Genomic DNA, 22589 nt, shown 5'->3' with positions numbered 1-22589 from the left:
TATATTTATGTGTATTTTAAATATATATTTAAAGAAACGGTGTGTTTTTTTGTAGTTTTTTTCCCCCCAACTCATTCTGGACTCTCGCGCACACATTGGTGACATCACGCGATGTTTTTAGTGCTATGGCGTACCAGGAAGGGGAGTCGCTTGAATCCTGGCTCAGTGAGTGATTAATCCCATTTTATGAATGAAATAATAGAGATAATTAGGTAGATATAAAGCTCCGGGTGACAGGGCGGTAAATCCGTCTGCACAGCGCCGGTTTCCTGCTGATCCTCAGCCAGTGGAGGGTCCTGGTTGACAGCCTGCTGTCTGCAGCATTAGCAGGATGGGTGGAGAGCTGTTTAATAAACACTGTCAGGGCCACGGTTACCAGTGACAGCCCGGTGTGTGCAGTGATTGTTGATGAGCTTATCGTGGCTTAATACTTGCAGCTGTGGGACAGGAAACTGCATCGGTCTGAGTGATGAATGAGCAGCACTGCCAACACAATGGACAGCACACCAGTAAATACAAAGAGGAAGGATGATAACAAATACTGCATTGTTATGTTGGTCATAAGACTCACAGGGAGGATATATTCGCTGTAGGTTGGGATGTACGTGGCACAGATTTAATGCTCCTCAAATTGTATCTCTCTGACAGACAAAGCCACCCATCCAACAAACAGACAGGAGGACTGGGAGTACATCATAGGGTTCTGTGATCAGATCAACAAGGAACTGGAAGGGTACGTCTGGGAAATATTCATAAAAAAAAACCTGTTTTGTTTGTCACCTTAGAAAAAGATTTTAATCTGGAATTTGTTTTTGCAGTCCGCAGATCGCCGTGAATCTGCTCGTCCACAAAATCCACTCACCACAAGAATGGGAAGCTCTTCAGGCGCTGACGGTAAGACACACTTCACCATAAATGTCGAGTTCTTTCTCAACAACTAAAGCAAACACTTTCATCTTAACAATTTTGTGTGCAGGTGTTGGAGGCATGTATGAAGAACTGTGGGAGAAGGTTTCATAATGAAGTTGGAAAATACAGATTTTTGAATGAGCTGATTAAAGTTGTGTCTCCAAAGGTGAGCGGTCTCCAGAAAGGTTTATATTCCCCGCATATGAAAAGTATGTTTAACCGTGTCTCCTACTACCCAGCCTCTTTTTAAATCCCCTCTTGTTTCCAGTACATGGGCGACAGCACTCCTGAGAAGGTGAAGCTGAAGATTGTGGAGATGCTTTACAGCTGGACGGTGGCTTTTCCAAATGAAGCCAAGATCGGTGAAGCCTACCAGACGCTAAGAAGACAGGGTGTGTGGACGACGATGATTAACGCAATATGTGCGAAACGACATTTGCCTCAAAGGGAGCTTATTAATCCAATCATCACTCACTCTCTTCACCAGGCCTTGTGACACGTGACCCAGAGTTACCGCTGGACAGGACTCTGATCCCCTCTCCTCCGACACGACCTAAACATCCGGTGTTTGACAACGAGGACATGGGAAAGGTGAGAGATTGAAGGAAAACTAAATCTGTTCTGTAATTTTGTTGTTGTTTAAATAGAAAAAAGCACAGAAATCATAACTCCTCTGTAAAATAACTAATGTTTGTCACATTTCTACTGTTACAGTGTGTGTGTGTGTGTGTGTGTGTGTGTGTGTGTGTGTGTGTGTGTGTTTAGCTGCTTGCTGAGCTTCTCCGGAGTAAAAATCCAGAGGACCTCCAGGAAGCCAACAGATTAATCAAAAACATGGTGAAAGAGGTAAGACGTGTCCTCACATCCATTTCAGATTCTTCACATATGACCTGACGGTGTTTTAACGTGTATTACACGGCGTTGTCTTTGTTCAGGACGAGGCGCGAGTGCACAAGGTAACAAAGCGCATTCACACGCTGGAGGAGGTGAACATCAACGTGAAGCTGCTGACGGAGATGCTGTCCCACTACAATAAAGACAGGTCCTCTGAGTCAGATAAGGAGATCATTAAGGTGTGTGTCTGTGCACTCAAGCAAACACACACACACAAATGAGACTTTAACTTTAACCTACATGGATGAAACTCAGCTCAACAGTAACTCAACTTGAATCCAGAATGACTGCCAAAGTGAAATGCAAACTCACGCAAGTCATTTTATCTATTTTCCCCTCAGTGTAATTTGCAGTAATGCTTGATCACAACCCAACATGATTTGGGGGTTTTCAGCATTTTTCTTTGACTAAAGGTTACTGCTCCTGTTCTTGGTTCTGCTGCCGCCCGCTGACATTACATATCAATAACCATATCGATCAGCATGTTAGGTTTAAAGTGTTCGAATGCACAACAACCACTCTGTCCCCTTTCTTTGTCGCGTGCACATTTTTCATGTCCTCAGACTCACAGGAACTGTGTCAGATTTGAGCATAACTAGTTCACTATTTATAGGCACAGATAAGAGTCTTCGCTATGTCTCATATTTGCCTGAAAATATTAGAACATGACCGTGTTAGTAATTTATATAGTGTGTTTAATTGTATATTGTCTGTGGAAAGTAAAGTCATTTTATATGTTTGATACTTAATTCAATAAACTGACTTAACCACTGAAAGTCCAGCAGTTCACACCAGCTGCGGTCCAACTGTACAGCGCCTCCTTTGTGTTTCCTCTCAGGAACTCTACGAGCGCTGTGACAAGCTGAGGCGTGCTGCTTTCAAAATGGCCACTGAGACAGAGGACAATGACACCAGTTTAGGTTTGCTAGTTTGGTATTCTCTTTATTTGCTGACACATGTTGATCATTTTATTGTGTATAGTGTGTAACCTCTGACCTATGACCACTCAGGTGACATCCTGCAGGCCAGCGATGACCTCTCCAGGGTCATCAACGCCTATAAGAAGATTGTCGAGGGGCAGCCCATAAACGGCGACAGTGAAGAGCCTCGGACTACAGCTGGTCACAGTGAGACTGGTGAGAGACATTTTATAATTATATTTTTTAATCTGCAAAAAAATGTGATTTATGCTCCGGATATCCTGCCATTGTGTCGTTAATTCAGCTGCTGTCAATCTTCCTCTCTTTGTCACTCAACAGAGACCACAGACACACTGATTGACCTCGCCGGCCTCGACACTCCGAGTCCCCCTCAACCAGCAGCCCCTCCGTCACAGTCCTCAAATCCTGTCTCCGCCAATCCCACGGCTTCCCCCATCCCGGTCCTGCCTCCTCCTCCCAAACGCCTGGCCGGCTCGCATGGCAGTCAGAGCAGCAGCCCGAGTCACCCCCCCCTCGACAAGGCCTCCACTGCACTCTTTCTCCTCGATGATGAGCTGCTGTCTCTAGGTAGTACATCCCGCACATTTCGCGACCACTGGAGTTTCTCCTACACGCTTGGAAGGGGGAGGGTGAAGCGCAGGAGTTGTAATCTACAATTACACCACTAGATGCCACTAAATCCTGCACACTGGATCTTTAAAGGAACAATTTGTTATTTTGGGAAATATCAAAGATTTTCTCTCTGTTGTACCTTCTTTCAGGACTGAACGACCCCCCTAACTCTCTGAGCGGACAGTCAAAGCCCAAGTTGAACGAACTGTCCAATCAGTGGACTTCCTTGCAGGTACGTCTAAAATAGCATGTGGAAAAAAAAAAAACTTAAGCAAACCCACAGCTTGTTAGTCAGTGTGTAATGCGAGAGGGTAAATTCTCTTCTCTATCTCCTCTGCAGGCTCCAGCATCAAGTGTGGATTTGTTTGGCAGTTTAGCTTGTTCAGGTCCAGCGGTGCCCCCAGCTGAAGCAGCTGCTGTCACACACAGTCTCCAGAAATTGCAAGACCTGGCCATGATGGGCTTTTCAGATCACAAGAGGTACAGAGTCATGTGCACTGCTTTTCTCTCCACTTTTGAATCAGTATGCTTTTTATTAGACTGGTCCACAGTGCTTTAAGGTGCCATAGCGATCCATCACGTGTTATTTTCAGTTTGTCCAGCCAGATGACGGCCAGAGGAGGAGGCGGCTTTGGGATGCCTGGAGCACCTCCTCTCGTACCCGGACAGAGCTCTCCCTCCTCACCCTCTCTTCTCCAGGCCACAATGCATGGCTCTCCTGCTCTGTCCCATGCCAAGGCTCAGAGCCTAGGCTCAGCCCCTGGCAGCCCGCTGTTCCGCTCTCTGTCCCCCTGCCACCCTCCCCTCCAAGGCAGCCCGGCCAGAGCCGTTGACATCTCCCTGAGCAATGTGCACGTCCCTTTGGAGGCCATCAGACCGAGTAAGGACAGCAGAGAGGAGGGAGGGAGCAAGAAATGATGGGCTTGACTGACAAATGATACTCACCTGATGTAGACTCTTTGAATAGCTCATGTTCCTGATTGGCTGTGCCCCGTCTGTCCTCAGGTAAAGTGCTGCCTGTGACGGCCTACGATAAGGACGGCGTTCGCATGCTCCTCAACTTTGCATCTGACTGTCCCCCCTGCAGGCCTGACGTGTTGGTAATGGTGGTGTCCATGCTCAATACAGCACCCCTGCCTGTTCATAGTGTGGTACTGCAGGCTGCTGTCCCCAAGGTAGAGATATCTGCTCCTCTGTTCATTCACGTTCTTTCACTGGCTCCTGTGAAGGTTTATTTTTTTCTCAAACAGTTCATGAACCTGCTTTTTTGTTTCTATACGAGACTGTAGGTGTGATTAAGATCAATACAAGTGTCAACTTGAATTGATCCATTCTATACACAAATTTTTTCAGACGATTATCCATACAGCTCATTCACTGATGTATCTACATAATCTAAAATATTTTAGACGATAGAAAATTGTAATAATAACAGACAGTGCCCTGGTGGTCTAGGGGGTTTAAGGTGCCACAGATAACGTAACACCCCAGGTTCAAGTCCAGCCTGGGATCTTTGTTTGGTGTTGTGCCCCTTCTCATCTCTGTAAAGTCTGTAAAGTTGAATTCAGAAAATTACTGCAAGGAGTTTTTAACTGGTTAACAATCTCAATTTAATACTGATGCCCCTATATGACATACATAAGCACACAAGACCGTTAGCAAGAAGATTGGTTATATTGTTACGTTTAATACCAATAGATATGGATCTGGTCAGATTCCCCTTGAAATCAATGAAACAAGGGGGTAGAAACACTACTGCTTTTGTCCACAGGGACCGCCAGAATCAACAAAAAATTAAAGTTACTTGTTGCTGCTTTAAGGTTAGCCACAAATGTATATCTTCCAGTTGGTCTTTTAAGTTTGAAACTAACTTTTTGTGTTACTATGCCTCTGCAAAGGGGGTGGAAATACAAACATAGACTTGAAAACAATGAATTGAATTTGTCCTTTTAATAAAGGCGTAAAAGGGATTTCTGACTCTTTGTCTCATCCCCCACCAGTCAATGAAGGTGAAGCTGCAGCCCCCATCAGGAACAGAACTGGCACCATTTAACCCTATCCTACCTCCGGCCTCCATTACGCAGATCATGTTACTGGCCAATCCAACAAAGGTGACATAATACCACATAATGACATATATATGTGCATTAACCACAAATAATTTCTCATCCACACAATGCTCTGTCGTAGCCGATGATGCTTAAAGATCTTTTGTGTGCGTGTCTCCACAGGAGAAGGTGCGTCTGCGCTACAAGCTGGCTTTCTCGCTAGGAGACCGCCTGTGCAATGAGGTCGGAGAGGTTGACCAGTTCCCCCCACAAGAGACATGGGGTCATCTATAGCAGCGTGCAGGCCCGCTACCGCTCAGCAGGGACAGACTGGTTCATACTCCATGACGGGGTGTGTTCATCCCAGAGAGAACGGAGGGGAAGGTGGGGGCTCATTCAGCGGCTCTCCACCTTTCAGCTTCACATTCCTTATCGTTGTGCATTTCTTTGGCCATCGTTGTTACTGGCAGTGAGAAGCTTGCAGCAGACACTTATTTACGTATACGGTGCTCTTATACGTTTCTGCAGATAGCTAACAAACTAAAGATTTACACTGGCAAGACAGCCGTGGCGTTTACAAGTCGGTGGTATTGAGGTAGATATTTGAATGGATTTCCCCCCCTCAAGGTGAATATAACAGTTTTGAATGTACTTTAAATAATCAATGCATTAGCCTCAGACTGACGGGATGCATTGCAGCATAACAAAATGTTTTAAAAGAAATTAACCTCTAAGTTAACGGAGAGAGAACAGTCGTGCTTTCATTTATTCCTCTGGGTGAGCACTTTCTTAGCCCACACAAAATATACTTGAATATATCCAGAAATTTGGAAACGGGATCTAGTAGGTAGAAGGAAAAAAACATCTGTTAAGTGAAAAGTACTGTGATGTAGTCATTGCTGCAGGAAGATAGTTGATTGTTTGTGTATTGATTACATGAATATTTCATGCATCAAGATTTTTGACATGGTTAAGTAACGTGTTTATCAATTGTTCTACTTAATTTAGCCTTTTTAGATTCGCGGACCAACAATGTTAAATTCTGTGTTGTAAAAGCAACCAACTGCACTTTAGAAGGTGACGTGAGGCTACTGAGTTCAAATCTAGTTTTATTTCATGTGATTAGTCTTTTCTTGAAAGGTGGTTTGCTCAGATTGTCAGCATTTCAGTCATGTGTATCAATAGTTTTTTGTTCTGTATTTAAAGTTGACCAGACACTACCAGTGTCAGTATTGAGTATTTTTGTCATTTATTATTTTCTGTTATAGTATTTCAGTGCATCACTGAACCTAGAAAATGTGATCTAAAAAAATCTAAATTTAATTTCTGTGGCTTGAAAAAGGGAAATCTGTCACCAGATGAATAAACTTTGCAGCGTGCAGCAGTGGGATTTTGATAAATCAGTCCATCTTGATCCTTAGGTCCCTTCCTCTGGTAGTCCTCAACCCGTTGTCATGTGGGATGTACGGAAGTGTTTAATGTACATAGTGTGTAATGTACCTATTGTTTGTTGTATGACGAGTTATGTGAACATGTGATGTGTAGATTTTGGGAGTGTTAGGTCTGTACATACTGTATGATGTGCCATGTGTTTGCTGCATGAAAAAATAAATATTTCTTTCAATTGATGTCAGATATTCAAGGTTTTTTGACAAGTCCGATTCTAAAACAACGTACATCATGAAAAGTGTTTTATTATCAAAGAGCACACTTGAATTTTATGTACAGTACAAAAATGCAAAAGAAAAACTTCCTTTTTAAAGTCACCATTCATGCTTCCACAGTTCCCTCTTTGACTATAGCCATAGCCAGATTCCTGGCAAGAGCGAGTCGCAGGAGCTCCACTTTGGTCACCTCTATGTCTTCATCCTGAAACGAAAGATTTTATCTTGAATAAGAAGTGTAGTAGATTGTATGTGTGTAACATTACAGCAGATAGTTTGAGCCTGTGTATTACGAGCCAAGCAATGCATCAGGGGTACATTTTTCAAGGGTTTTCGGTGAAGTGGACAAAATGGACATTAATAACTTGTCTCTAGTTGGTTTCTTAAAATTTACCAGCTGCTGAGAGCAATACTTTTACTGAGTTAAAAAAAAACTGGCAAAGCAACTAAAAGCTAGTTTCTTAGGCAATAGAATAGAGCAATAGGCAATAGAGCAGGACTAAGGCTGTGTGAGGAGATGTGTACCTGCATGGGCCTGTCTGTGCCGGCAGTGGTCGTGTTCAGTGAGGACATGAGCTCCTCTAAACAGAACATCAGCTCATGGGTTTGGTCTGCTGAGAAGATCACCTAAAAAAAACAACAACCAACAAAGCCAACTTGTAGTGAAAACAGTCCACAGACCAACTTCTTTGCAAGCATTCATGTTCTTCTTTTGCTCATGCTTCGTCCCTACACCTGTACCTAACAATAATATGGACTGTAAAGTTTATTATGTAAAGTTCAAGTCTGCACCAAGACAATACTCCAAAGTAGTTTATCTCTGTTTAGCACAACATGAACAATTATTTTGATTAAAGAATGCAAAAGAAAATAATTATTTAGTCTTGAGACTGAGTAATTAAAAATGCATGATCAGACACATTCATTATCACAGATAAGCACTGAAGTGGAGAGAGCAATGCACAACATTGTCCAGATGGGAAATACTCACACACAAACAGTTCAATCTGCTGTAAATCAGCTGCTGCAGAGGACAGATGTTTCTCAGAATAAAACCATATGCTTGTTTTATTTGGAGTGACTGACTAAACTGACTCAATTAGGCATCTAAAATCTGATCACACTGAAAATGTTTAACTAAACAACTATTAAAACTTGATGTGGATTATAGTCTATCCTACATACTTCAATAAATGCCTGACAAATATATTGAGCTATAATTTAGTATAAAGCTGCAACAACTAGTTCACTGATTCATCCAAAGAAGATAATACATTTTTATATAATCAATACATCTTTTATGTTGTTTTTCCCAGAAAAAAACCCAAATATTCTCTGGTTGCAACTTCTTAAATATGAATATTTGCTGGTTTTCTTTATATTTGATAACAGTAAACTGAATATCTTTTGGGGGGGGGTTGACTGTTAAACAAAATGAGACATTTGAAGACGTCACCTTAAGCTCTTGAACATTGTAATCAATATTTTGACTGTTTTCTGATGTTTAATAGAAAATAATAGGCAGATCAATATAAAAAATAACTGTTAGTTGCAGCCCCTATTTAGCACAAGTTGAAAATTACATTTCTTTTTCCCTGCAGCAAAACATTACTATCATATATTTTACTGGATCGATATCTTGTGATTATAATGATAAAACCTGCCCATACACAGCATACCGCACTATGTGGTGACTGACCTCTTTCTGCTCCAGCAGCGGCAGGGCGTCGGTCAGCAGGGTCATCCAGAAGCTGCGGGGGGCGATCTTGGCCGTCATGAGGGAGAGGAGCAGCTTTGACGCCTCTCTGAAGCGCTTTTCTCCGTACAGCTTGTGGAACTCACGGTATTTCCCTGAAAATGACGAGAGCAATGTTTTCAGACTGCAACGCTGGCCCATATTAATACTTACTGATTACTACAAAGAAAGAGGTTACCTTTCGTCTGCATTAATTGTTTACACTCTTATTTAGATCTAATCTATTTTTTAGAGAAATTGCTCTTTGTCTTTGCTCCTCCTGCAGTTGGGATTGTAGATTCACTCATTCGCATCAGTGCACCGGCTGGATGAACCTGAGTTTATTATCATTTAACATATAATTATTAGTAGAGGCTGTATGTCTTTATTATTTAGAAATGTGACTAATCATTTGTGGCTAAACTGTTTCTCAAGCTGTTTAAGAACAACCAAAGGAATAAAATCTAATTTTTACCATATTAGGGGTGAATTGTATCGTATTGGTAGTTCATATGTATCTTTTATCAGCTTGTTGGCAATGTCTCGAGATGGGTATCACACTCAGTGATGGGGATGCAAATCAGACATCACTGATATCCATCAAACATAGATTAGTCAATGTGCCTTTTTTCAGCAGAGGCATCTGGCAAACCGTTTGATTCATGAACTCTGGAGAAACTTATTAATATTACAGAGATCTATTTACAAACTAACATATGACTGATATTCCTCCAGTAAAACATACTGTCACATGCTGTTGCATTAAGCAGTTCATGGTTTTATTTATATCTCTGTGTCTGAGGCTCATGTGATGTCCTAACAGAGACTATAAGGGAAGCTGTCAAGGAGACAATCTGCCCTGACTGAATGTTCCGTCACTTAATAAGGGAATTTAACTTGTGAGAGAAGCTAAGTCACAAGTTGAGCGGTGCTGCGGTGCTACTGTGTGTGTGTGTGTGTGTGTGTGTGTGTGTGTGTGTGTGTGTGTGTGTGTGTGTGTGTGTGTGTGTGTGTTCGTTCCTTGTTCATACCAAGGAAAGTAAGTCTGTCGCTGAGCAGCATTGCTGGACCCAAGTTGTCTATCAGGTCCAAATCAGAGAAGGTCCCTCTGGCGCAGTAATCCTGTAAGAACCTGACACACACACACACACACACACACACACACACACACACACACTTACTTTTAAAATCATTTAAGACGCAACCTCACAACAAAGTGCTTTCTCAGGGAGACCAGCAAGCTGTATTTTATCTGAGCCCAAATAATCTACAACGCTTGAATTTAAAAAGGCCTCCCCTGAACACAAGAGATCAGCCGAACAACAGCCAGATCCAAGCTTATTGTTGTCTTTGAGTCTGATCAACTCAAGAGATATCTTCATGATTCATGGTGGAAACAGTGTTGAGGAGGCCTTTTTTAGTGCTTGGGTTCTTTGAAGATAATTCAACTAAAAGGTTGTAGCACAGCCACTGAATAAATGTGTTGTTAAGGGAACAAACCTCTCTGAAATGAGGGTGGCAAAGGCAGCATCTTTGGCCCTGATGCTCCAGGACAGAGCAGAGCCCAGTCTGTTGTTCCTCAGGGCACGCATAGCCATGATCTTACAGATGCTCCGCACTGGATGAGGACAAGAGGATGAAATTAATGTTTGTGTAAGACAGCTGGATAAAGAGAATGAAAGAAGGACTGAGAAAGACGGCGCTACCTTGCTCGGACATTTGCCTCTGCTCACAGATCCTGAGCACCTTGAGTGCTTTGCGCTCCGTGTCTAAAGGAACGCGCTCAATCTGCAGCTCCAGGTAGACACGGCCAAACTCTGGGCAGTGGTCAAAGTAGTCCACAGCCAACTGCCACAGACTTTACACAAACACACAAAAAACATCCTGTAAGGTGAAGCATTTGTAGAAGTGTTGTTTGACCACACCTTGACTAATAAGAGTAAATTATAGGGTCAATTTGTAATTATAAAAACATCGTATCATCATAATAATCAACAAATATACATACTTTTATATATAATTAGATACAGTAATTTACAGAATTTACACACCAAACGTCTAATTAGCATACTGAGACTTCATACCTGTGATGAGTGAAGAGACCAGACGCATATTCTAAAAGGAGAAACTCTCTCAAGTTGGAGCCAAAGCTGAACAAGAAAGACATGGCAAATGTTAGATGAATAAAGTGTGCAATCTTGTTATCTCCAGATTAAATGTGTATGCAAGTACAAAACGCAGACAGGCAGTCCTTACTGTAGATTATGAGACTGGAGGAGTTTGCAGTGATCCAACAGGTCCGTCAAATGGGCCACAAACCACCAGTTGTTGAGAGCAATGCTGAAGAGACACGTGGTGAAATGAGGAAACAGTGTGTTGAGAGAGTTGAAGTTTATAGACGTTAGGCATAAACACGTAGGATATACCAAATAATAAAACTGAGTCAGATATATAGATGAACAAAATAACAAAAAAAAAAGATTGAAATGTACAAATAGACCAGATCAAAAAGCGCTAAAAAGGGATATAATAATATAAAAGAATAATATTAATAGCAAAAATAAAAACATTGATAGACAAAAAAATAAAAATCAATTACATGTCAGACTAGAAAGGTAAGTCTATAGTTTGCTTTTAAAAATATCAACACTCTCTGCTCCTTATCAACTCCATTTATCAATCAAGGTAGGTTTCTTTCTTTTAAATATTTTCTTGGGGCTTTTTGCCTTTGTTTAATATAAGAGCTCGAGATAGACAGGAAAGAGGGAGAGAGAGAGAGAGAGAGACGGGACGACACACAGCAAAGGGCCAGAGGTCAGACTGGAACCGACAGCCGCTGCAGTAAGGACTCAGCCCCGGTACATGGGGGCTTGTATGAAGTAATCCTGCAAGTTACCTGCAGTCCTTGATGACCTGATGAATGTCAAACTCAAAAGCAGCCAGTAAGATGCTGTCTAGAGGTTCTGGGACACTCCTCGAGTCCAGAAACATGGTCAGGCATGACTGCAGCACACACACACACACACACACACACACACACACACACACACACACACACACACACACACACACACACACACACACACACACACACACACACACACACACACAGAGAGAGAGAGAGAGAGAGTAAATAACAAGAATGTAGTAGCAGTGAGTTTGAGTGCTGAGTGGTGCAGCAGTGGTTAGTGGAGTGTACCTGTGCATAGTAGTGTAACTCAGTGGGTTTGACTGTGGGGTGGCAGAAGAGCAGTCTAGTGACCAGGAAGTGGTACCAGGTGCTCAGCAGGTCTTTATGCTCCAGCAAAGTGTCTTCATCCCCAACTAGGATCTAAAATTAAGTGGAAAAACAGGTGGGAAAAGGTTATGGATTGATAGTTAAGATTTTAAAACTCACGCAGTGGAATAAATGCACAAGAATCTGGATGTATAGAAGCACAGATATATGCTAAACTTGCATAACAAAACAGTACATTCCAATGTCTTAAACAGGACATACTGTCGCATATACAGTATACTACAATTTTACAGATTGATGTAAGAGGTAGATGGACAACAGCTGAGGCTACTGAGGGCAAACGGTCACTGACCTTGCAGATGAGCTCGAGGTGTTTGTTGCTGGCAAATGAGTTGTCCTGCAGGCAGCGGTCCACCTCCTCATGCCAGTGTCTCCACTTCACATCAAACTCCGTCAGCGTCTGGGTGCCACCAGGCTGAAGGATTATCATACAAAGATCAAAGTTAAAAGCCTCCACTGGTTGGTTTATGAGAGTGTGAAGTCACCCCTGTGTTGTTTGAACATAAATAGCACGTTGGTATGATATCTGTGAAGGGAAGGAGGAGTGGTGTGTCTCTCTGTCTCCAGAACGAGTAAAATACAGAAGATTAAATGCAGTTTTTGTCAGTAGGACCACATTAAATGTGTGATATGCTTAAGGTAAGTAAAGTTTCTGAATTCTTTTGGACAAACGAGGGCCTAGGATTCCTCAATTACAAACAATATGATTGTGGATATCTTCATAGAAACTTTTATTTCACCCACTATGCCTATTAAATATTTAAGAGTTATAAATAAATAAAGTAAAAAAACTATCTGATGGATGCCAAAAAGGCAGCTTAATAAAGCCAATGCAGATTTTTTACAATATGCCCTTCTATATATTTGCCTGTACCATGTGTGTTTTCAAAAGTAGATGTACTAAGGCAGCACCAGTTAGCCAAGTAAAATGTTTTGTGCACATTTTTCACTTAAAAAATGAAGACAGATGAGATCAAACCATGTGTGAACTAATTCTGGCCATTAAGAATATAAAATAATGTGCAGATATATTCCTGTCAAGTTCAACTAAAGCTCCACAGTGAGTTAACCGCTGAAAGATGCTCTTACATTGTAGAAGGGCATCTTGCTGAGCAGAGTGTCCATCTGCTTGTACATTTTCCTGGCAGCAGGCTGCAGGGTGGCCTGCTTCACCAGCATCTGCCTGGCTTCCTCCAACCTGCCCTGCAGCACGTAACTCACCACCTGCACAGCAGACACAAAACACGTGATGAATAAGGTATGTCAGACAAAACACTAATGAAGAGTGAAATGCTCAGAATCAGTCTGTATGGTGGTTTTATAAAAAAAAAAAAAAACATCTCTGAAACTATAAAAGTTGTATGCACAAGAGCAAAGACATAAATATTAGATGTGTTTTATGTGCGCTGCACCTACCACATCCCAGTAGTCGCGGTGCTCAGCGGGGCTCTCACTTTGCAGCACTTCTCTGGCCTTCTCATCAACATCAGCCTTGTGTAACCTTACCCAGTCCAGGAGGTGGAGCAACAGGGACCCCGCTGAGGACACAGACACACAGGCTGCTGACTTCACTGCTCTTAGAGTCAAGTTATGAAATATATTCCAAAGCTAAAGAGGAAGATAAACTACAAAGCCAAACTCTTACCAGGAGCAGCATCAATGAACAATACTTCACACAGATTCCAGATCAGTTCTATGGCCAACAGAATGGACACCTGTCACATAAAAAGTTAGTGGAAACAAAATAATCAGTTATAAATAAATATGTATTCATCTGCATTAGCACATTGCATTGATTGTCTGTAGCAAGTGAGTGTGTTGCACTTTTGAAACAAAATGTTTTTATCATAAATTATATATACTTCTGTATAACCAATACCATTAAACTAAAAGATAATACATTTTAATAATGAATTATTTCCTAGCTCTAAATCAGAAACAAACAAACATCCTATATGTGCATTAGTCTGCTGTTGACATAAGGATGTATTGTTGTAACACACACACACACACACACACACACACACAGTAGTACATACCTGGTTTCCATATTGCATTGCCACTTCTGCAACTTTTGTAGAAACTGCAGAAAAGTAAAAAAAGGTTCATTTTAATTGTATTATTCCCAAGTAATGACACTGAAGGCTAAAATATCGAAATTCTACCTTACTTAATTCTTACCTGCAACTTGCTGAAGCTCCTCCATGCAGGCTCGTATCACAGATCTATAGTTTTTACTGATACTGACAAATCTAAGAGGCAAAACAGAGACAAATCATAACGCTGCCAAAGTTTATGACCTTGAGAAGAAATACAGTGACAAGGCACAGGACGTCCATCAGGTGGCCTTACTGGGGTTTTTTGTTCTTGCTGGGGAGGTCCTCTCGAATTGTCTGCAGGCCAACAAAGATGTGATGTGACTCATTGAAGAGTTTGCGTAAAATGGGGGAATAGATGTCCTCGTCCTTCCTGACCTCATGGATGTCGCCGGATCCCGTACCTGGAAATTCAAGACGGGAGGTGATAAAAGAGTGACACTGGGCAAGAGAGTGTGAATCCTTTGATATCTACACTTACCTGATGCTTTGTAAAGGGTCTCATACACAAGGATGTCACCCGGTCCCCAGGCAAATCCCAAATGCGTCCCACTGCTGGCTGCAGGGATGTTCTGCATTTAAAGAAGAGCGACAGGAGCCACTGACATTATCCAGTAAACCAGGAGCTGCACAGTTTTTTTTAAAAGTTACACATCGACTCAAATGGTGTTTCCTGTAGTCTGGACAAACTCACAACTTTGTAATAACTTCATTTGTACTTAAACTGTGCACATGATCCATTTAGCCCACCAATGTAACCATGAGGACGCTTTCTGACTCTTTCTATCATTGTGTCGAGTATGTTCTCGCTCCTTCGACATGTTGTAAATGTAGTTCTGTGAATTTAACCCTTTGTAGTGTTTCTATCACCCTTCAGCTCAACCACATTACACATTCAACCCGGTTACTGATAGCGGGCAGCTAGCTGGTTAGCAAATGTTCTTCAGCCTGAGAGAAAAAGAGATCAAACTGATCCACAGCGGCTACTTACGGTGACTGCCGGCTCAACGTCGACCTCCTCCATCAGGACACAGCGGAGTTCACACAATAAAGTATAAAAAACACCAAGTATTCAGCCGTAAACACTTGACGCCATGAACTACAGGTGCGCTGCTGCTTACGCGCCTCCGTCATTCATCCGAAAGCCCTCAGCGGCGCACGGGTGATGAGGTCACGGCAGGGCTGCCCTTCCTCCCGCCTGTTTTTCCACCTGTGTTTGATTAATTATATTGATAATTAAAGAATGCACAATGAATGAGTACATTAACACAGATCGATCAATAACGCTACAGCTCTCACAGACACACAATCATTATCTGAATATGGGAATAGTTTGTATTTTTATTTACAAACAAACAATCAGTCTGGAATCTGTTAAGAATCAGTGTTTTGATTTTACTCTTTAATAAACAAACTTTATTTATTTTAAATATGTAAAAGTATTTATTCAATATAGTTTTTATTGCTTCTTCACCACCGGGCAGCAAAACAAGATGGCCGCTGACATTTATAGGGTTAAAAAAAAAAAAAAAACGGAGAACAGAAAGTCGGAAAGCTGCAGCGCCGTTACCTTTAAAGTACAATATGATGAAGACAACTGAACCCCGGGGCACTGGGGAGGGGGCAGCCGGGTGCAGAGGGGCAAACCGAGGGGCAACTGCAGCTTTATGACCTCACAACAAAAGGAAAAACATCGCTGTGCGCGTTCACGTGAGTTTCTGAATGTCTCATTAACGCGCATTAGGACTCTCCCGCCCATACCCAGACCGCGCTTTCGCCCTCGTGACGACCCGCAGCCACTCAGAGCTCGCTGCTGTGGACGCGCACTGACTCGTGACCGCGCACGTTGGGTTCGAATAATTTAACCGGGCACGAGCACGTGCGCGCACTCGTATTCTTTGTGTGGCAGCGTAGAGAAGCGCCAAAAAAAAGAGTGACCATGGCTGATGAAAAACCAAAGGTGAGCGTCTCCATATTGTATCAATGTACCAGTTTATTTCTGCAGGTCGGAGGCGCGCGGGTTCATAGAAACAAACTGACATTGTCACGTGTTCAGTTTACCCTGTTAAAGTTAGGAGCCACATTTCAACTACAAGCTATACCTACTTTGATAGCCGGAAGGTTTGTGAACGCGCATCCACAGACGCGCACATCGCTCTATGCGTGATCGCACACAGCCAACCAGCTGGTGTCATCCTCAGTTTACCAACCTGAGAGAGTGTGTGTGTGTGTGTGTGTGTGTGTGTGTGTGTGTGAGAGAGAGAGAAAGAGAAAGTTTGTGCACTCAGCAGTGGTGTACCAGTAACATTTGGTATATGTAAGTGAAACTACAGTGTTTTCATTTAATCCTGGTTTGTCTGAGTTTGTATCAGGCTGTGGTCAGATCTGTAGACACTCAAACAGAAATGTAAACAAAGGGAACATGTGCCCCCAGGAAAGATTTTCAAGTTTATTAAAATATCTCTACATTTATTTTATAGACTGTTTGCATGTACTTAAACCACTTGCCTGGTTTAGCCTAACTCAATTAATTCCTAAAATTAAAGGAAATATGTTAAATTTAATATTATTTCATCAGTAACTCCTTTATAAGTCAGCCAGAGGTATTAAAGGGAAATCTGCCTGGCTATAAATTATAGCAAAACAGGTTTTCAGACCTCTATTTTCTCCGTTCGTAATCATACTGCCCTACTTATTTATGTTTGAGGTGAAGTTCACTCACTCTGAGGTGAAACACCTGTCACCTGTTGACGGCTCAACAGTGGCTGCTTTCTTCATTAATCACCAGTCCTTTAGTGTGGTTAGTCTGTAAAATGTCAACAACAGTTAAAAGACATTAAATTAAAAAGGTATTGAGATTATACTAACAGAGAGAAATGTGCAGTTCTTTACATCAGTGAAACTGTAACCAGGAAATTAATGATGTTTGATGAAATATTCAGTTGTTTTCAAATTAGAGCATGCCAATGATTTTCTTGTTGACAGACTAATTGATGAACCCACTAATTATTCTGGTTCCCTACATGCCTGTGTCAACTGTTTATTCCTCTCTGACTTTATCCCGCAGGAAGGAGTCAAGACGGAAAACAATGAACACATAAATCTGAAGGTGGCGGGTCAGGATGGATCTGTAGTGCAGTTCAAGATCAAAAGACACACGCCGCTCATCAAACTCATGAAAGCCTACTGCGAGAGACAGGTGGGCACAGCACCGTATCGGCACACAACAACCATCACTAATTGGTTGTGAACACTCAGGATGATGTTACAGGTTTCCTGAACCGGTGGTTCCCACACTGGGGGGGTGCTGAGCTGTAGCAGGCTGTGAACTTGTGTAACATAACTAAAGTTGTACAGACCTTTTTCACAGCAGACAAATGTTGTTTGTGAAACACAAGTGTAACAAATATTATATTATTTGTTCATTTCATTGCAGTCGCATTGCAATTCTCAGCACATAGAGCCTGTAACATACAAACGTGTGTTGAGGCCATTGAGTGTCCTCTTGCGTATACTGCCACTTGGTTTATTTATCTGTAATGAAGTTAATTATCCAGAAGGTGAGCTTTGATATTCACCTTTGCCTGTGTGCTTGTCGTGATGTTAAGCTCAGTTCCAGGCCCTATATGTTAATAATAAAAAAGTAAGCATATTATAGGAGAAAGGTAAAATATTTATTTATAATTTAGCCGTTATAGATGAGCATAGCCACCATTAAATCTCAAATGGAGCAAGCAATGTAGTATTTTAGTTAGAAACCTGGCCTTTAAAGGTGCAGTGTGTAACATTTAGAAGGATTTATTGGCAGTAAAGGAATATAACATCCATAGGTATGTCCTCTTCTACAGAGTCTGCCATGTTGAGCCGGCATGTTTCTACAGTAGAAAGAGACAAACCAAACACTGGCTGTAGATAGGGACTTTCAAGGGGTTTCATTTCATTTGGTTGCAATCTGCAATCTCACTGCTAGATGCCACTAAAGCCTAACACACTGGTCCTTTAATGGGGCTGTAGTTTTGAGACTTTGTTGTCTGTGCTGTTAAGGTAGGAACTACTGCCTCTAAAAAGGTGTTACACCTCCACCATTACGCACTGCATGTAATACGCCCACTCAGTTATTAGATTTTAGGAACAACTTGTTGGGTATGTGATACTTACAAATTGTAGATTTTCAACCATCAAAACCTTGTTGCAGTTCTTCAACTCTCCTTTTTCACTGCATGCAGTGCACAACATTTGACTTGTCAAAGAAGCTCAGTTGTAACTAATAACATTAACAATGGCTCTCTTGCATTAAAGCCTTCCAGTAAGGCCAGTGAGTAGGCATGCACAATACTGGGGCCCTGGAACTGGCACACCCGACGATAATACAGCCATTATTAAAGTTATTAATTACACCTGAGCTTTCCTGCTATGACATGTCAAAATCTGCCATTAAAAAGACCTATCAGAGTAGAATATGTTTGTTGGCTGTTTACTAGTAACTGTGTAGACCGTGTGGAGCAAGGCTTAGAAGAGCTATGTTGCTACGTTAGGCTACATTTGCATCATATGGAAATAATTATTAGAATTGCTTTATGCTCTGAAGCAACAGCTTTGATGTATGCACATGTTTAATCTTGTTTGAAGACAAAAAAGGGCCGTGACGAGTGTAATTATTTTCAGCCCTTTCACACTTATCACGCATGCACTTGGTAATTTGAACTTTTGTGGTACAGCGTTAAAAATAATGTGATGTGAACCTCAAGCAAACAAGTTTATGTTTGTGCATTAAGTCCCACTTACTACAAATGATGTGGTCAGAAAGTTTAACTGTGGGTTTTATTTGACATGAAGACTAGTTGACTGCAGATATTTACTTAATGGTCAGGTCACAAGTTCAGTATGTTGGACAACTCAAGGTCGTATCCAACAGACACATCATATGTAAGCCATCTGAAGAAACAGCAGGATGCTCAAAGGTCAAACGTAAAATAAAACCCAGATGATGCTCATTTAAAGAGTTATTCATCATGATCATGTTTTCAGTCATTTTTCTCCCTGAAAGAGTTATTGTTCATAGTTCATTGGCTATGATCCAGCTCTGCTGTATGGCTCTTCTCTTCCTGCATGAATGCAGTTAGAGCAACAGAGTCGATGCAAATCTTCCCCGAATAGCTGTAGACCGCTTAAGGCTTGACCTCGCTCTCATCCCTCCGTAAATCAAACCTCATCTACTTGTCCGTCTGTAGTTTCGCATATTAATCACAAATGATATTTCATCTTTACCATCAGCAGTTATGAGCTAAATCACTTCTGAAGTTGTCCTTCAGCTACTTGCTGTGGTGTAGGGATGCAGGATTGCTGACTTATTCTAGTGAGTTAACATTGGGATTAGGGCCAGTTCAGTTCTTACGATTGTACAAAATCAGTCCATTCTTAAGTGTTTGTACCTAAAGAAGAGAATATCCAATGAAAGACAACCTGACAACATTCCTAAAAAATTAAACAAGTGTTCAACTCTCTGAATAATGAAAACCACCAGTATGCCAGTATTGTCTATTCCTCGGACCGCCAGCAGGGCAAAACAGACTGACTGACTGTTTGTCATGCAGCTCATTTTTAAAACTGCAGTTGGAACCAGATGTTTTTCATTATTCCTGTTTCACTGCAAAATATGGTGTAACATCATTATTTTTCTGTGACGCTCAAACTTCAGCAGGCATACAACTAGGCAATTATATAATAAATTATAAATATATATATTTATATTATTTTCTTTGCTTTTAGAATTAAACTTTCCATGTAACTCTGTTTGTGCTGCTAGCAAGTAACTATAAAGTACACAACAAATCCCTTAAACATTTGTTTTTTCATGGGTTTTTTGTGTGGCTTTAAATGTAATTTTACTTTACAGATCAACCCACTTTTTCTTTATAGTGCCCATAATACTACAGTTATTTATTGCTTTGGTATGTGTTTATGCTCTTGTGTGTTTTTTCTGACTGTTACTCACTTTGTAACTTTGTTTTGAAATATTTTAATGTATTGTTAGAAGTAGGCGTAGTACTAATAGTGGTGCGATTAATGGCTGAGACTCACTCAGCTGTAGTAAAAACAAATAGAAAACGTTGTGGTAAATGCATTTACTTCACATTGAAGCTCTGTTTTTGATAGTGAAATCATTGTGTTGTCCATCAGAGAGCTCTTCACTTGTGCTTTTTGATTTGGACTCTCACATCAGCTGTTTAATTTTACATCACGTTTACATCAAGTTCATGGAAGAAAGTAACATTTAAAAAACCCTGTAAAGTGCCAAATAGCAGTCAAAGCCACTGACTGAGGCTGTTAAATGTTCAAATAGTTGGTTATTACTGTCTCGTTAACAGTTTATTCAAAATAAGTTGGGTGTTTTTCAGGCTTGATTTACAGTAAAAGTTTGATGTCTTTGTCTCTCCAGGGACTTGCAATGAGGCAAATCAGGTTCAGATTTGATGGACAGCCAATAAATGAGACAGACACACCAGCACAGGTAAGTGTAAACACTTGAAACAACAAGTTTAGCGATTTAAAACAGTGAATAGTGTGCTTAAAGAAGAAGAAGAAAAAAAAACATCCATGGGGCACACTGTGCCAGGGGTTTATAGCGGGCTGAGACATGCTTCATGGGCTTCCACATGCGTCATCACTTGTGCTGATGCATTTGTGGCATCCTTATCAGGTAAGGAATGCATATTTCAGGCATATTTTTCTATGCCCATTCCTGGGGAAGCTCGTATTAGTAAATGTTGGTATTGCCTTTTCCCCTCTACAGTGTTAAATACATGTGGGACATACATGCACTCACACATGTAAATAAACAGTCAAAAGGTTGAATGTAGAGGAGATCACCCCACAGTGTGTGTGAGGAATTTCTGTAGGCTGAAACCAGACACACACACATCAGGTCTTTGTGCAAGTCATGGTTGAGGACATGCTGACATGGGGCATCTACATGCTATGCCTCAGGCTGTCAGAACACACAAAACTAGATTTTAGTTGCCGTTTTCTCGAACTTGCATTGAATATGACACTTTAGACGGATGACAATGGCTGGAGTAGAAACAACTTGCATGTTATTGCATTTTACTGTGTTTCAAACCTGCAGTCATCAAAGCCAGTGTTTACAGTGTTTAAGTTTTGGTTGTAATGGTGCCGTTTTGCCTGTGCAAACAACAAATTTGAGTTTGTATAGATCGTGCTGTCAGGCTTGAGGCACATCCCATGTAACTGCAACATCTTGACATGTACTGAAGTGAAATAAAGTGACAATAAATACACAAGATGCAGATCAACTGGCTATGAAATGTAGCAAACAGATTAAAAAGATGTTCAGGCTCATCAAAAGTCATGTGACACATGTTTAAATAACTTTTTTTTCCCTCTCTCTTTAACAGTTGGAAATGGAAGATGAAGATACAATTGACGTGTTTCAACAACAGACGGGAGGTCTGATTTAACCAGCCACACTCATCACCATTCTCCTCCTTAACACAACCAACCTTCCCAGCCTGTGATACACAGCGGCTGCTTCTTCGCAACTTGTCCTAATTGTCTCAACAGAATTTCATGCAGAAGAAGTTATTTCTCTGCTACACATGACTGCTGTATAGTATTTTCATTCTTGCCCTTGTTACTTTTCTGTTTTTCTGTACATAAAACCACAACCAGATCACCCTGAATTTGGGATTTGTTTGTTCACGCTATATTGTGGTGACTGTTAAGGACTTCCCAATTTGAAGGGCTTCTTCTAAGGTTGCAGACAGACAGGACTGGTGTTAGGGTGAGAATTACTACAACTGACTTTACAGATCAAATGTCGTTGGGCTAGGCTTGGTCGGCGTCCAGCAAATCTGTTCTTATAGTGTACTATTTTGGGACTGGCTGCCACTGAGTGAACCGTATACCCTGATTGGGAATGGGGCTGGATTGTCGCTTGTTTTCTGTTATCATCAGAAAAAATATTTGATTTTATACATTTTTATATAGTAGTGAATGTGTAGAGAAATGTTTTGATCATCGTTTGACTAGGCCAAGCTTCAAATTTTGGGAAAACTAAGAGATGTTTCAGTTACATAAACAACTGTATTGTCTATTAAGATGCCTGATAAAATAAAGCTATTGTCTTTTTCCAAACTTCCACTAATTTTGTCTGGCTTTCCAGTGTGATTGTTTGACCCTCTTGTGGGCAGAAAATACAACCAATATAATATACTAATAATTATATTAGTATAACTATGACAGGACATGTTCAGATAGTATTTTTTTAAGCCTGAAGGTTAGTCCGAAGATCTTCACCAGCTGGAGTTCAAAGTTTACCCACGTTTTTCTTTTCCCCTTTGCACTGTGGTTTAAAACATTTTTGCCAATTGTC

At 41.2% G+C, this 22589-nt stretch overlaps 3 protein-coding genes across 3 annotated transcripts; 2 read left to right on the top strand and 1 right to left on the bottom strand.

The window, feature by feature from the left end:
- Nucleotides 1-80: 80 nt before the first annotated feature.
- gga3b (golgi associated, gamma adaptin ear containing, ARF binding protein 3b) lies at nt 81-7032 on the top strand. Its single transcript, XM_051389039.1, has 17 exons — nt 81-165; nt 649-733; nt 819-894; nt 977-1075; nt 1178-1301; nt 1397-1500; nt 1675-1755; nt 1845-1982; nt 2642-2723; nt 2814-2939; nt 3063-3311; nt 3506-3588; nt 3697-3836; nt 3950-4236; nt 4362-4531; nt 5357-5467; nt 5588-7032. The coding sequence occupies exons 1-17, from the start codon at nt 126-128 to the stop codon at nt 5696-5698; spliced, it is 2106 nt and encodes a 701-aa protein (XP_051244999.1). The 5' UTR covers nt 81-125; the 3' UTR covers nt 5699-7032.
- Nucleotides 7033-7078: 46 nt separating this feature from the next.
- On the bottom strand, nt 7079-15407 carry nup85 (nucleoporin 85). The gene is made up of 19 exons (XM_051389040.1): nt 15189-15407; nt 14679-14769; nt 14454-14601; nt 14283-14353; nt 14141-14184; nt 13747-13816; nt 13518-13639; nt 13191-13325; nt 12394-12516; nt 12003-12134; nt 11700-11806; nt 11060-11143; nt 10888-10953; nt 10510-10661; nt 10304-10421; nt 9835-9935; nt 8768-8919; nt 7594-7695; nt 7079-7273 (listed from the first exon to the last, which is right to left on the bottom strand). Exons 1-19 carry the CDS (start codon nt 15219-15221, stop codon nt 7175-7177), a joined length of 1950 nt encoding a protein of 649 aa, XP_051245000.1. The 5' UTR covers nt 15222-15407; the 3' UTR covers nt 7079-7174.
- A 595-nt stretch (nt 15408-16002) lies between these two features.
- LOC127356956 (small ubiquitin-related modifier 2) lies at nt 16003-22361 on the top strand. The gene is made up of 4 exons (XM_051389052.1): nt 16003-16157; nt 17265-17396; nt 20637-20708; nt 21613-22361. Exons 1-4 carry the CDS (start codon nt 16137-16139, stop codon nt 21673-21675), a joined length of 288 nt encoding a protein of 95 aa, XP_051245012.1. The 5' UTR covers nt 16003-16136; the 3' UTR covers nt 21676-22361.
- The last annotated feature ends 228 nt before the right edge of the window (nt 22362-22589 follow it).

This window comes from Dicentrarchus labrax, unplaced genomic scaffold, assembly GCF_905237075.1.
Source record: "Dicentrarchus labrax unplaced genomic scaffold, dlabrax2021, whole genome shotgun sequence".
Classification (NCBI taxonomy): Eukaryota; Metazoa; Chordata; class Actinopteri; family Moronidae; genus Dicentrarchus; species Dicentrarchus labrax.
Note: the sequence above shows the minus strand (reverse complement) of the source record. Positions and strands in the feature narration are given on the sequence as shown.